This window comes from Capra hircus, chromosome 2 (genome assembly GCF_001704415.2).
Source record: "Capra hircus breed San Clemente chromosome 2, ASM170441v1, whole genome shotgun sequence".
In the NCBI taxonomy this organism is placed as follows: domain Eukaryota; kingdom Metazoa; phylum Chordata; class Mammalia; order Artiodactyla; family Bovidae; genus Capra; species Capra hircus.
The window spans coordinates 45,230,635-45,246,408 of NC_030809.1; the positions used below are offsets into that span (position 1 = coordinate 45,230,635).

The window sequence follows — 15,774 nt, forward strand, 5'->3', positions numbered from 1 at the left end:
GCTCAACCCTTGGTCTGGGAACTAAGACCCCACAAGCCATGTGGTGTGGACTTAAGAAAAAAAGTTCTGCCTGTTGCTTAGAAAGGTGTTAAAAACCTATCATTTTTTACATATATGAACACACATGTGAAAAGACATCTGAGATCATTCATTGCAGCCTATTGGAAACAACTTACATGCCTCGTCAATTGGGGAGGTATTAAGTAAATCATGGTAATTTACATGATGGAATACAATGCAACCATTAAAGAGGATCTCTTAATGAATTGAAGTAGAACTCTAAGATATATTAAGTAAAACAAAAAAGTAAGACCGTAAGCAATGTGTATAATACGTAACCTGCCAAGTCACTTCAGTATTGACCGACTCTTTTTGATCCTATGGATCAGGCTCCTTTTGTCCATGGGATTCTCCTGACAAGAATACTGGAGTGGGTTGCCATTTCCTCCTCCAGTACAATATGTGAAAACATATATAAAATATGTCTTTACCCCAGGAAGGGTACACAGGAAACTAGGCCATAGTGGTGTCTGATGAGGAGGGAGCCCAGCTGGGAGACATGCCCTTTAATAGTTAAATATTTTAAACCTCCTGAATATATTTTGAATTCAAGATTTGAACTGAAAAAACTAAAACTAAATAAAATGCTATTGCTTTTAATGAGTTACAAAGGCAATGATTGAAACACAGGCAATAGTACTCGTTAAGTGAGCAAACAAACCGAAAGACAGAAAATTCAGATCCCAGCTCAGTTATTCTGGCCAAGTCGTTCGCTCTTCATCTGTTCATTCAGCTTACGACTATATATTGAGTGTCTGTTGTGTGCAAGGGACTGTGCTGGGCACTGGGGGCACCGAGCTGAAAAAGTCTGTGAGAAACTCAGTAGCTTGTTTCTCAGTAGAGAAACAAGAAATCTCACCGTTGCCATGCAGTATGATAAATGTAGTGATATGACAGATTTCTGCAGGACCTCAGGGGAGGTGAAGCTAAATTAGGCTGGGGAGGTTTGTTTACCAGTGGACGTGGTGCTAAGTCCTGCGGGGAAGGGGAGGCGGGCAGTTCCCGTGGAGCAAGGTGACTGTGCTGGCGCCTGGGATGGTCGGCATGGCTTCAGTGCTCAGACAGTGGGGATCAGACTCTGACCAGCCAGATCTTGCATATTGCAGTCTGAAGTTTTTAAAAAAATTTTTCGTTTGCTCTATTTTTCTATTTATACAAGAAATACATTTTTTGATGCCAGGATTTAACTGGAAGGCCAATGGGGACGTGGTAGGAAATTTCAAGCAAACCAGTGGCATGACTGAGCTGTATTTAGAAAGAGTGCTGGCAACAGCGTGGCATTCTAGGGCTGGGGAGGGGTGTGGGTGAGAGGATGGTAACAGACACCTGGTAAACACAAATGCAGCGCTAAAACCAGACAAGAGAGACAGTTGCCTGAGGGGTTGGGATGCAGGCCCTGCACTCAGACCTTGTGCGCTGAAGCTCGGATCCTACATCTCAGGCCTTACAGATCATGGAGGTACTTACTTCCTGAGCCTCAGTTTCTGCAACAGACAGGGGCTGGGCCAGGTGTCCTGAAGGTCTCAGCTATTCTTGGAGAAACTTCCACTGGCCCTGCCCTCTCCCCTCACACCCAGCCCACTATCTGAGCATGGTACTTCTAGGCCCATGGCAGGCTCCAGGAAAGAACTACAGGGCGAACTGGGGAGAAGGAGCCAGAGGTGGGGCTCCAGCTGGCCTCGCGCTGTATGAACGGTCACAGCCTCTCCATCTGTGAAGTGGGAGTAATGATACATTTTGTAGAGTTCTTGAAAAGCTAAATTAGGAAAACATATTTGGAAATTCTTTGTAACATATCATCTAACACATGCATCTACATGACCAATTTCAATGTCTTATTGATGCTGGAAGGAAATCAAGGTCTCATTTGAGAGTTTCAACTGCAAGGTTGTTCAACTTTTCTCATGTATTAAAAAGATCTCATATTCATTCTTCAATAAAGCGAGTGGATTTATGAAAATCATAAGGTATCTTGCATTATTAAGATGAAAGTATTAAATCTCTGTTCCTCTTCCAGGTACTGAAAGCCTGCACAAAGATTTACAATTAAATTCTTCTCAGGAACAGCACAGGTAAACCTCATCAATAAGAGGAATTGTGCGTTTGGTGGCTTTGAAAACTAGCTCCCTCTCCCGCCAGTTACATCACCCTTTGGTTTGCTCACCTCACCAATCCTCAATTTCCTCATCTGCACAGTGGTGAACTCTACCACCCCCAGGAAGGGGGTGGGGGAAATTAAATAAGGTTTAATATGTGGGAGGCCTGCTCTTACCAGGGATCAGTGAATAGTTCTTCCTTCTTTGTGAATTGAATCCTTTATAGATGTGAACACTCTTTGAAAATTATTATTTCATCTAATTCTCACCTCACCATTGAGAGGTAGGTAGGGAGGTTCCAGTATTATTATTTCCATCTTACTGAAGAGGCAGCTGAAGAGGAGTCCCATAGGCGTGGCAAGGTTGCTCAGAGTCCAAGAACACCCAGAGCTTCCCAACTGCTGGTCAGATACTTTAATATTGACAAGAGTCCACTTAATTCGGGCTTGTTTTTTTTGGGGGGGAACTGTCACAGATTCAATGCCCTGAATATTCTTGCTGGCAAAATCATTTTCAAGTGTCCTGGGGTCATCGCATCTGGAAACCAGCTTGGGATTCATCTGCAGCTTGCCTGCTGGTGGTCAACAAAGCAGGTTTCAATGACTCTGGGCACCGGCACTTCCCTCCTCAGGGGCCCACTCCACCTCTGGACAACGTCCCGAGCCCAGGGTTGTTTTGCCGTTACTTCTCCTCACTGAAATCCATGTTGTCTCTTCCCTACATGGCCACAGGGTTCAGGGTAGTGACAGCCAGACGCATCTTGGTGGGATGTACCCACAGCTGCCTGCGTAAGTTACATCCAAGTAGCACCTGACTCCCAACCGAGGACAGGGGACAACTCAGGGTACCCCATTTCAGGCAGGTCCCTCTGTCGGGATTCAAAGGCACCAAGCAATGACTGCCTGTGTGATGGCTGTGAGGCGAAGGCTTATTTCTCATTCTTCATATCTTCTGGGCATAACGTACATACCCTTTGATGTCAATGTCAAGTTTAAGCATATTTAATTCTGTCTCTATCATTAATTGCCATTATTGCTATTTTCTTTCCCACGACCATGACCTAACCCTGTAATTTATTAAAATTCCCAGGGGAAAAAAATCTCTATCTTAATTTATTCATCAATTACCATTTCTTTTACAAAAAATAGATTTAAAAAGAAAAAACATGGGTCAATTTTTATGTGAACCCAGATGTACTCTGGATTGATCATGTTTCCCCAAATCTAAGCCTGATACAGATTATCCTATAAAATGGGCTGACAGCATTGCCTTCAGTGTTATAAAGAGGTTCTTGAATCTGAGGAGGATTCCACGTGTCATAAATGAAGGAGTCTCTCCTGTAGCAACCTGGGCCGACCTCTGCACAAAACTGTGCCGATACTCTCCACTTCGTTGTTTATCTGCCTCTTAGATTACAGACTCCTTGGAAGGCCAGGGATGGCGATGATTCATCTCTGTACATTCATTCAGTGCCTAACTGTCTGATACACAGTGGATGCTCAATGTATCCTGTCTGAAGGGAAAGGAGTGATCATGGGGGAGAGAAAGCTTTACGCTGACTCCACAGAACGCAGGTGAAACGGAGGGGAATGGCAGAGTGCCGCAGAATCAGAAAATCTTCCTGCAAAAGACTGGATGAGTGCTTAGGGATGGAATTTTCTAGAAGGAGCTGTGTTGGATGCTTATCTAATTTGGTAGGCACTGATTTTGATTGGATAGGACTAAGCTGAGGTGTGCAGGGAAGTTTCATGGTGAAGTGGTTGAAAACATGGGTCCCAGGATTTCCCTGGTGGTCCAGTGGTTAAGACCACACTTTCACTACAGGGGGTGCTAGTTTACTCATGCCATGTGCCCAAGAAACAAACAAACAAACAAAACATGGACTCTGGAGCAGGGCTGCCTGACCAACTGTATGACATTTGAGAAGTCACTTCACCTCTCAAGACCTTACTTTTCTCATCTGTAAAATGGGAGAATGCTACCTCGTTCTTAGATTCGCTTTGTGAGTTAAATGAGTTCTTGCACGTAAAACTTATAACAGAGCCTAGCACAGAACAATTGTTCATTCATGTTAGCAATTGTGATTATTTATATCCCTTTCCATTTCCTTTTTCTGCTCCAATATTTTTATTTCTTACACTCATCCCCTGAAATGTATACTGCTTCCTACATGCACCAGCCAAAAATGAATGAAATGCCTTGTGACTAGGCAGGAAGTGCAGAGATGAAAAGTATAGACTGAGTTGAACAGTCTGTGTGCCTTTCTTGATTTGAGCTTTCCATCCTTTGATGTACCATCCTGAGATTTGAGTCTTTCTACGAGGCAGCCCCTAAGAGTCTGGCAGCTGCCACATCAGCAAGCAGAAGGTCTATCTAGGGAGAGCTGTTAACACTGAACATTTGCAAGGAAAGATGTCGTATGAGGGGCAAGGACTGGTCTGGGAGTCAGAAAGTCTAGAGTGTCCCCATCAGTCTCATGCAGAAGCAGACTGAGTTATAATTTCTGTGAGTCCTGAAAAGGATGGACTAGAAAGTGGGCCTTGGGGATGACAATGCCTTTCCTTCTATTACACGGTGCCAAAATTGCTGAATGAAAACGTGTAACAGGAAAGCACTGTGGACACTAAATACAAAAATATTGTAAAATCCCTCACTTGCAGCTTCTGGAGGCTCCATAAATGTGTTCTTGTCTTATTTACATAGCAGTTATTAATTTACTGTATATGTTGCCTGGACAAGGCTTTATCTGTTTTGTTTGTAGATATATCTCAAAGGCCCAGAAAATGCCAGACACATAGTAGGTAGTGGATGCTCATTATGAGTTGAATGAATGAATAGTGCTAATGACAATATTACCTCCCAGGAAGCATCAACCATAATTCTTCAAGCCCTAAGGGAAACTAAAGCGTTGCTAAGGAAAAGAAAAACATAGTTTCATTAATATAAGTAAGTGTTTGGGGATGAATTGTATTTCTCTGAAATTCGTATGTTGAAGTCCCCCCTCAGTACCCTAGAATGTGACTGTGTTTGGAGATAGGATATTTAAAGAGGTAAAATGAAGTTGTTTGGATGGTCTATAAGCCAATACGACTGGTGTCTTTAAACAAGAGATTAGGACACTGACATGTGTAGAGGAAAGATCACATAAAGACACATAGAGAAGATGGCTATCTGGAGCAATGAGAAGACCTCAGAATAAATCACCTCTGCTGACACCTTGAGTTTGGACTTTTGGCTTCCAGAATTGTGAGAAAATAAATTTCTGTTGTTTAAACCACCCAGACTGTGGTACATTGTTTCGGTGGCATACGATGAGTAATGAGAGAAAGTAATTATTTTGAATATTTCTAGGAAAATCTTCAGTTTTGCTTCCCAGAACCATTCTCTTCTTCTACTTTCCAGTTTTCCTTTTGGAAACACTCCTCTCCTCCCCACTCTGCGTTCCTGTGGCTCCAGGCTGGGAAAGTCAGTGTCTTCCGTTCCTCTGGCCACAGTGATTCGTCTGTGCATGGCCATGTGACTCAAGCTGGGCCAGCGATTTAGAAACCGGAAGCTCATGGCTATCTTGAAACCATGGGGAAAGAGCCTATCTAAGAGGAAATAGGAAAGAAGAGCCCAGCCATGGAGAGAGACAGATTTGGGGCAAATGTGTGACTCTGAATCAAAGCCCCACCTGGCAGAGCTGGGACTGGGACCACTCAAAGCAGTTGGAACCTAAGAACTCTGGACCAGTGAGGTTAGGAGGGTGACCCACGTGAACTGGAAGTCCCTGCCAGTCTACAGCACAGGGAAGTGCTCCCATCACGAGCCCCATGATGTTTGATGTCTTCACCTTTGTTTCTATCTTTCTTAGTCACCACTTCTTATCAAGGACCCGGGATCTTGTTTTTTGAGGGCAGTATGAAGGATCTGAGATCCTTCCAGGCCAAGACTTGCTTTGTTCCTGATCAGTATCTTTCACTCCAAGGTCATTTATTTCTTGTTCATTCACCTCTGAGGGGGGCAAATAATGGGGAGAAAGAGGCTCTTAAGCCAGAGGATTGTGGGATTAAAAAGGGTTCCACTTATGGAGCATTTAGGAAGCATCTTCCATGAGCCAGTTGCTGTTAGATCCCAGGGCAGGAGGGTATATTGCAAAGATGGACAAGCGCCATCCCCACCACAGGAACTCTCAGTACCCTTAGCTGAATTGAAGCTGAGCTTGGGAAAGTAATGAACTCCTAGTGAGCGGAAAACAGGGTCAGACATCCAGAAGAGGATTGGCTGTTGCCTTCTAAATAGTTAACTCAAGAGTTAGCCTTCTCTTTGGTAGGATTATCAGCTCTACCCACTCACAGTGGTAAAACAGTAACAATTATTGTAACGACTGTCAAGATAAAATGAGTTATATTTACCTGTTTTATGAGTGGTTCAAGGTTATCCTTTCTCCTCTCTCTTCCCTGTCCTCCACCAACCAAACCAGACACCCAACTGATTTGTCCCCGATGGCTGCCTGTGATTACTGTCCTAATTTGTTCTATCTTCCTCTGCTACAAGCTGCCTATTTTCTGTCCTTTCTGATAAAGCAGGAACTCTGAGGGACTTCTGAAGCTGTTTTTTTGTACCATGCAGAAGTGTATTAACTGGAATTCCTGTGTATGTGTCTATAAAACCCCTCGTCTTCTCAGTGTGAGATCACCTTCAGGAACGGCGTCATGTCGAGGTGCAGCTTGCGCGTGTAAAATTCTTTTCTGTTTGAACATATCAGCCCTTTATTTATACAACTTTGAGGCTCTCCTGTCTTCTGAGCTGCTGCCTCCAAGGACTGCTGGGCTCCCTGTGAAGAGAAGCAGAAAGCCCAGCGTTCATAGGAATGATATACAGTGCGACAAGAGCTCGTCCAAATTCCCAAATATTTATAGAAAGCAATTCTTCTTCGTTGGAACACTAATAGTAACACCTATTTTTACCATGGAAGAGACAGGGGGCTCATATGTGTGGAGGCTAACTTGAGGCTGGTTATGAATTCACACCTGGAGTCGGCATGATGGGAAATTGGGAAAAGGCACCTTACTGTATTGCTGGGTAGGAGTCGCTTTATATAATCCTCCCAACGGCTCTGTGAGGCATGTATAGCTAGTTCCATTTTGCAGATGAGGAACTGGAGGCTCTTGGAGGATAAGTAACTTGCCCAAAGTCACACAGGAGGTAAATACAGAGCCGAAATCATGGACTGCCCTGAACTCCTTTTTTTTTTCCAAACTCATTTTTTTGATGAGATTTTTTTTTGCTACTTCTACAGCTTCCATGAACAGTTATTAAATCTGCCTTTCAGCAAACACAGTTATATAAAAACTTCAGTTTATCTCCAAATTTAAATGTATTTGATGTGTTAGAAAGAGTGATTTGAACAAATCTAGCAGAGAGGGAAGGAAGAATGGGCTGGTGGAGGTGTCCGGGGGCTTTTCTGATCTCCTGTGGCTACAACATGCAAATGCTGTCACCCCACAGAGCATGACAAAGTATATCCTGAACTTGCTTGCCAGCCCATGCTCTGTGCTGCAACCTAGGTGCTTTTTCCGGATGCAAACTGGACCATATCATTCTTCTGCTTAAGACCTTCAAAGGCCTTCCCTTCAGGATGCAGGCCAACCCACTTAAAAGGTTTACATGACTCTTCTTGCCTGGCCCTAGACTATCTTTCCTATCTCATTCAGTCATTCAACAAGTACTTATTGTGTGCTTGTTCTATGCCCAGGAGAAAGCATAGGGCAGTGCAAGAAGCAGACAGAGGCTTCACTCTCAGGAAAACTGCACATACATTCCACTGAGAGGGATGAGATAACAAGCAAATAGGTGGAACATCAGTTACATCTGAAGGTTACTCGTGATATGGAGAAAAATAAAGCAGAGAGGGGAGTGAGGAGCAGCTGGGCAAGGTGACGGAGGTTGCAATTTTAAGTAGTCAAGGACCACCCCCCCACCAACCCCCACAACCCCTAAAGAAAGCAGTGTTTGAGCAAAACTCTGAAGGAGGTGAGGGGAATTTTGGTGGGGCTCTCTATAGGAAGCTTTGACCTCACTGTGGGAAAAGCAAGTTCAGAGGGCTGTCATTAGCTCTGACCTTTCAGTTCTGGGAGCAAGGCTGCCCACATGCCCCCCATCTCTGGGGAACACACCCCTCCCTTTTAACCCCTCCCCATCCTTTGGGTCTGGCTCATCTGTGCCTCCCGTGACATCTTAAAGAGCACAGCTCTTCCCACCACTGCCCAGAGAGATGCTCATGCATGTGCAGCCACCTTTTCCTCCCCACCAGACTGACTGTAAGCTCCACGAGGGCCGGAAACCATGGCTGTCCTGTTCCCAGGTATCTGCTGTGCCCTGCACAGGGTCAGGAAATGAATACACACTTGCTACATACTGGCCAAATGAAACAAATATATTAGCACGTATATGTGGAATCTAGAAAAATAGTATAGAAGAACATTTTTGCAACGCAGAAATAGAGACACAGACAAAGAGAACAACCGTATAGACACCAAGGGAGGAGAGAGAGTGGTGAGATATATTGGGATATTAAGATTTATATATATATACACACACATATATACACTATATATAAAATACATACATAGGGCTTCTCTTGTGGCTCAGATGGTAAAGAATCCGCCTGCAATGTGGGAGACCTGGGTTTGATCCCTGCGTTGGGAAGATCCCCTGGAGAAGGGAAAGGCTACCCACTCCAGTATTCTGGCCTGGAGAATTCCATGGACTGTGTACATGGGGTTGCAGAGAGTCGGACATGACTGAGCGACTTTCACTTCACTTCATGTATAAAATAGGTAACTAATGAGAACCTACCACAGGGGGAGAAAAAGAAGGTACAATCTGTAGGACATAAATTAACCTTAAAATGCATTCCAATATACATTAGGTGCACACAAATATGGTTTGATTCCACTCATACGAGGTGCCTAGAATAGACAAATTCATTGAGTCAGAAAGTACACTGGTAGATGCCAGGGGCTGGGGAGTAGAGGTGTGGGGTGGGGATTAGGGAGTTAGTGTTTAATGGGTCAGAGTTTCAGTTTAGGAGAGGTGAAAAATTTGGGAGATGGATGATGGTGAGACCTCCACAACAATGTGAAAGTTCTTAGTGCCACTGAACTGTACAGTTAAATACAGTTAAAATAAGTATATTTTATATTATATGACTTTTACCACCATAAAAAAGCATGGGAAAAAAAAAAGTAAGGATAACATTGTGCACAAGCTACATGTGATGGCCCAACTTGCTTGGGGAGGGCAAGAGAGACATCCAGGAAGCACATGCTGACCTCGAGGACTGTCCTCTGCGTAGCACTGGCTTCCTCATTCCCAGAGGAAAGTGACGTGTTATTTTTCAGGGCTGATTTCCTGGGGTCACATACATTAGTGTGCTATGAGATCACCCTGGGCGTGGCTTTGATCATTGCCATATTTTCTAAGAGATTAACTCTCGGAAGGCTGTCTCTGGGCATAGCTCTCCCTCCCATCACATTTGTATTACTTTTAAGTGTTAATGATGAACTAACAGTCAGTGAACCCCCATAAGCAGCCATCATTCCGATGAACATCCACACCCTTTTTCTTTGTTTTGAAATGGGGCTAGAGATAAAGATTTTTCTGGACAAATACATACGCTTTGTGTGTGTATGCGTGTCATTTCAGTTATACATCTGATTAGCTTCTCCAAGTGCGACCTCCCCTCCCTGTTTCTAGATCAAATGAAAGCATTTGGTCCAAACAAGAATCAAACAAAGCATTGGAAGCTTTCTAGCTTCCAAAACCATACATGAGTCACTGGGTGGAATAACAGAAATCAGACAACACTGATTTTGAGGGAAGTTTCTTCATGATCTTCAAGAGAAGATTTTGTGTTAGGTTGGAGGACAAAAGACACAGCCAAGACTCGATCCAATGGCTGGAATTATTTTAACTCCTTATGTGGTGCTCAGATTAAAGAGCAGGGAGCTGAGAGACTTTGAGAAGTCTCTCCAAATCACTTAGCCTATAAATCATTTGATAAAACAAGTTTCTTGACTGTATGGCTCATCTCCCTAAGGTTCAGGGGCCATCAATTCTAGCTTGATGGAATGTTTCCAGTGAGACTCTGCAGTCACTGGAATGTGCAGTACTGGTTTTTAAAATTTATTTGTTTTTTGGCTGCACGGGGCCTCAGCTGCTGCACGCAGGCCTTCTCTAGTTTCGGAGAGCGGGGGCTCCTCTCCAGCTGGGGTGTGAGGGCTTCTCTTGCTGTGGAGCACAGGCTCTAGGTGCGTGGGCCTCAGGAGTTGTGGCACACGGGCTTAGTTGCTTCACGGCATGTGGAATCTTCCTGGACCAGAGATCAAACCTGTGTTCTTTGCTTCAGAAGATGACTCTTATCCACTGTGCCACCAGGGAAGTCCACGCAGTACTGTTTTTGCTTATTACATTCAAGTATTCTAACAAATACATGATAGAGAAAGGGCGTTTGGGAGATGAGAGGAAAGAAGATTAAATACATAAATAGGATTCTGGAAAGTAGTGATAAGAGGAAAAGGAAAGCTATGCATTGGGGTGGTTTTTCATTTCACTTTATTCATTTGCTATTTTTCAGTTGCTAAATCATGTCTGATGCTTTGTGACCCCATGGACTGCAGCACAACAGGCTTTGCTTCCCTGTCCTTCACCGTCTCCCAGAGCTTGCTCAAACTCATATCAAGTGAGTCAGTGATGCCATCCAACCATTTCATCCTCTGTTGCCAACTTCTCCTCTTCCTGCCCTCAATCTTTCCCAGCATCAGGGTCTTTTCCAATGGGTTGGCTCTTTGCATCAGATGGCCAATGTATTGGAACTTCAGCTTCAGCATCAGTCCTTCCAACAAATATTCAGGGTTGATTTCCTTTAGGATTGATTGGTTTGATCTCCTTGCTGTCCAAGGGACGCTAGAGAGTCTTCTCTAGTACCACAGTTTGAAAGCTTTATTCATTTAACTGTTATTTATTGAGTGATACTGTGTGTGCCAGAAAAACACGTAAACAAGCAGAGTGATTTTAGATGGTGATAAATCTATGAAGACAATGAAATGGTGATAGGATGGAGGTTGGTGGGAGACGAGTGGGGTTTTCCTCTGGGTGAGCAGGGATGACCTTTCTGGGGAAATGACATTTGAGCAGAGAGCTGGGTGACAGGAAGAAGCCAGTCCTGGAAGGATCTATCTTTGGCAGTCAGCATAGCCTGTATCTGATTATTCAGAGGTGTTCTTTGTAAAGGAGAGTTCCTGATATCCAGGCCTGTTCGGCCCCAGCCTTCTGGCTCCATCCGGATCCTGTGAGGCACCCCTCTGTTTTCTGGGTGGTAGAGTCACACGCTAGGCTCTTAAAGATCACAGAATAAATAGTCACAGGGAGTCAAGGTCTCAGGGAGTAGAGGGGAGGAGAAAACACAAATTGAGAGAAGGAAAACAGGGCAAGCAGAAGAAAGCAGAGATGCCTGAAGCTTTTTTTTTTTTTAAATGTGTCTGCTTCAGTGAGAATGATTACAAAACTGAGGCAAGGGTGATATGTTTAGCAGAAAATCAAAACCCATTCCTTCACCTGTATTGTACTGTAAATACTTTAATATTATTATGTTCTGCTGAAAACCCCAGGAAGCCTTTCTCTTCAGGAAATGAAATAATAAAGATTAATGAGCTAATTTGGTAAAGCTGATTTGAATTGCACAGAAGCCATTGCGTTAAGTGCTTGGCATTTAAGAATTTATCTGACATTTAAAAGGAGATGACTGTTAATGAATTCAAGAGCTAATCTTATGCTCTGACAGACTGAGCCATAGAAAATCCAGGATTATTATCATGCTGTAAACATAATGGGAGTCACTTGAAAGCCAGAACAAAAGACAGCTATTGGCTGTGTACAAATATCCATTTGCACACACATATAAAGTAGGAAAACCAACAAAGGACGTCCATCAAATAAAATAAATATCATTTCCTTTCTTACTCTGGGATTATAATATCTGAGCCACAAACTCAAGGTGAAACCCTCTCTTGGATAATTTCCTTCCTCCTTTCAAGTTGTTTTTCGAGGGTTCACTACCATGGGCTGCAGCCACAGGAACGTCTTATGTTAAGAAGGGAAGGAGATTCTAACATAGCCAGCTAGACTGTACCCCCCCATAGGTCCCACAGAGCCACACAGATTCAGGTCTGTTGGGGGCGTCTCTTCACTTCTCCCACTCCTTCCTAACTGGGGTCCCCCATCTCTGTAGCTGCAGCTTCGTGGCTCCAAGAGGAGCTATTGTCCCTCATTAAGGAGGCTGCAACACTCTGGCTGTCTCACCGCCTCCCACGCAGTTCACAACTTCAGTTCTGCCTGAGAGCAAGCTGCCAAGAGTCTCTGGGAACCTGTGGGCCAGCTGGGCTGGAGAAGGAAAACAGAAGGAAGGAGGGCCTTTGTAGGCAAGATCTGAAATATGCTACACACCCCAGCATTATCTTAGTGCATGGAGAGCGGGGTCGGGAGGCCTTTGCTGAAACCCTTATGTGGTCTATCAAGTTGTCACATCAAACCTCTCTGCACACTGGGCGTTTGTCCCCCTCCTGTGAGCAAACAAAAGGAAAAGAGTCAGAGGCTCCTTTGGACCACCGGGCCCCCTCCTTGGCCGAGAATCTGTCCCTCTGCTTCCCTGGAAGGTGGGGGTGGGGGGTGGCTCTGAATCCCAGTGGGGATGGGTAAGTCACTGGGGATGGGGACCAAATCCTGGAAAAGGTCACTCCTGCCTGGAGTTATGAGCTGAAGGGCCTGGCGGGTTCCCCTGCATTTGGCCTTCTCAGGCTCTTTCTTGCCCTTGGCAGCCTGTGGAGCCATTATAAAAGCAGGCAGTAGGAATAGGGACACAGGTGGGGCTGAATGGGGCCCCCCATGGCTGGACTGCCTGGGGAGGGATCTGAGCCCTGTATACACTGTCAACTCAGGGTGACTCAGAGGGACCCAGCCGTGTAAGGCCAGCCACTCGGCCTCCCCAAGTCCCACTCTGAGACCTTGTCTGTCTAGGTTTCCCTGGCCTGGAGGATGGGGAGACCTTCGATCTTCAGGAGGCCAGAGGAAACACCAGGATCTCAATTCAACAACCCGGGCTGTGAGACATCCCTGGTGGTGGTCCAGTGGTTAAGACTCTGCATTTCCACTGCAGGAGGTGAGGGTTCGATTCCTGGTCGGGGAACAAAGAGCCCACATGGTGTGTGGCCAGACCCCTGCCCCCAAAGCCCCTGAACAACCCTGTCTGCCTGCACAGCCTCTTTCTGAGGAACACATGGGGCCCCAAATGGCAGCGTGGTTCCACCCACCACAAGTCTACTCAGTGGTCCGCGTGCCCGTGACCTGTGGTCATCCTGCCCAGCTGGGCCACTTGACATCCTGGCCCTCTTTTTACATTCTCAAGGCAATTTGTGCTGGGGAAACGGGCCAAGTGGATGGTGTTTTACTAGTTCTCCACAAGGAGGCGTGGTGGAGGTACAGTTTTGTTGGAGGCCAGAGAAGAGCTTTCTTGTTCCCTGCCTGTCTTCATTCATTTTATCCTCACTTCTGTGGAAGGAGATTTTACATCTTTCTAAGCATCTACATACTGTTCATACTGTTAGTACAGTATGTAAAAGCAAAGGAGAAAAGGAAAGATATAAGCATCTGAATGCAGAGTTCCAAAGAATAGCAAGCAGAGATAAGAAAGCCTTCCTCAGTGATCAATGCAAAGAAATAGAGGAAAACAACAGAATTGGAAAGACTAGAGATCTCTTCAAGAAAATTAGAGATACCAAGGGAACATTTCATGCAAAGATGGGCTCGATAAAGGACAGAAATGGTATGGACCTAACAGAAGCAGAAGATATTAAGAAGAGGTGGCAAGAATACACAGAAGAACTGTACAAAAAAGATCTTCAGGACCCAGATAATCACGATGGTGTGATCACTCACCTAGAGCCAGACATCCTGGAATGTGAAGTCAAGTGGGCCTTAGAAAGCATCACTACAAACAAAGCTAGTGGAGGTGATGGAATTCCAGTTGAGCTATTTCAAATCCTAAAAGAGAATGCTGTGAAACTGTGGCACTCAATATGCCAGCAAATATGAAAAACTCAGCAGTGGCCACAGGAATGGAAAAGGTCAGTTTTCATTCCAATCCCAAAGAAAGGCAATGCCAAAGAATGCTCAAACTACCATACGATTGCACTCATCTCACATGCTAGTAAAGTAATGCTCAAAATTCTCCAAGCCAGGCTTCAGCAATACGTTCAAGCTGGTTTTAGAAAAGACAGAGGAACCAGAGATCAAATTGGCAACATCCGCTAGATTATGGTAAAAGCAAGAGAGTTCCAGAAAAACACCTATTTCTGCTTTATTGACTATGCCAAAGCCTTTGACTGTGGATCACAATAAACTGTGGAAAATTCTGAAAGAGATGGGAATAACAGACCACCTGACCTGCCTCTTGAGAAACCTGTATGCAGGCCAGGAAACAACAGTTAGAACTGGACATGGAACAACAGATTGGTTCCAAATAGGAAAAGGAGTACGTCAGGGCTGTATATTGTCACCCTGCTTATTTAACTTCTATGCAGAGTACATCATGAGAAATGCTGGGCTGGAAGAAGCAGAAGATGAATCAAGATTTCCGGGAGAAATATCAATAACCTCAGATATGCAGATGACACCACCCTTATGGCAGAAAGTGAAGAGGAACTAAAAAGCCTCTTGCTGAAAGTGAAAGAGGAGAGTGAAAAAGTTGGCTTAAAGCTCAACATTCAGAAAATGAAGGTCATGGCATCCGGTCCCATCACTTCATGGGAAATAGATGGGGAAACAGTGGAAACAGTGTCAGACTTTATTTTTGGGGGCTCCAAAATCACTGCAAATTGTGACTGCAGCCATGAAATTAAAAGACGCTTACTCCTTGGAAGAAAAGTTATGACCAACCTAGATAGCATATTGAAAAGCAGAGACATTACTTTGCCAACAAAGGTCCGCCTAGTCAAGGCTATAGTTTTTCCTGTGGTCATGTATGGATGTGAGAGTTGGACTGTGAAGAAAGCTGAGTGCCAAAGAATTGATGCTTTTGAACTGTAGTGTTGGAGAAGATCTTGAGAGTCCCTTGTACTGCAAGGAGATCCAACCAGTCCATACTGAAGGAGATCAGCCCTGGGATTTCTTTGGAAGAAATGATGCTAAAGCTGAAACACTAGTACTTTGGCCACCTCATCTGAAAAATTGACTCATTGGAAAAGACTCTGATGCTGGGAGGGATTGGGGGCAGGAGGCGAAGGGGATGACAGAGGATGAGATGGCTGGATGGCATCACTGACTCGATGGGTTTGAGTCTGGGTGAACTCTGGAGTTGGTGATGGACAGGGAGGCTGCAATTCATGGGGCTGCAAAGAGTTGGACACGACTAAGCGACTGAACTGAACTGAAGCATTTATAGGGCTTCCCAGGTGGTACAGCGGTAAAAAAAAAAAATCCACCTGCCCATGCAGGAAACACAAGAGACTCCGGTTCGATCCTTGGGTTGGGAAGATCCCCTAGAGTAGGAAATGGCAACCTGCTCCAGTATTTTTGCCTG

At 44.7% G+C, this 15,774-nt stretch overlaps 1 protein-coding gene across 1 annotated transcript in view; it reads right to left on the bottom strand.

Annotated features, from left to right (window-relative positions):
• Nucleotides 1–15,774, bottom strand: part of KIAA2012 (KIAA2012 ortholog) — a 131,943-nt gene that overhangs the window by 48,640 nt on the left and 67,529 nt on the right. Inside the window, exon 14 of the mRNA XM_018060816.1 lies at nt 6,835–6,972. Within this exon, the coding sequence (XP_017916305.1) occupies nt 6,835–6,972 (138 nt within the window). The remainder of the gene's footprint in view (nt 1–6,834; nt 6,973–15,774) is intronic.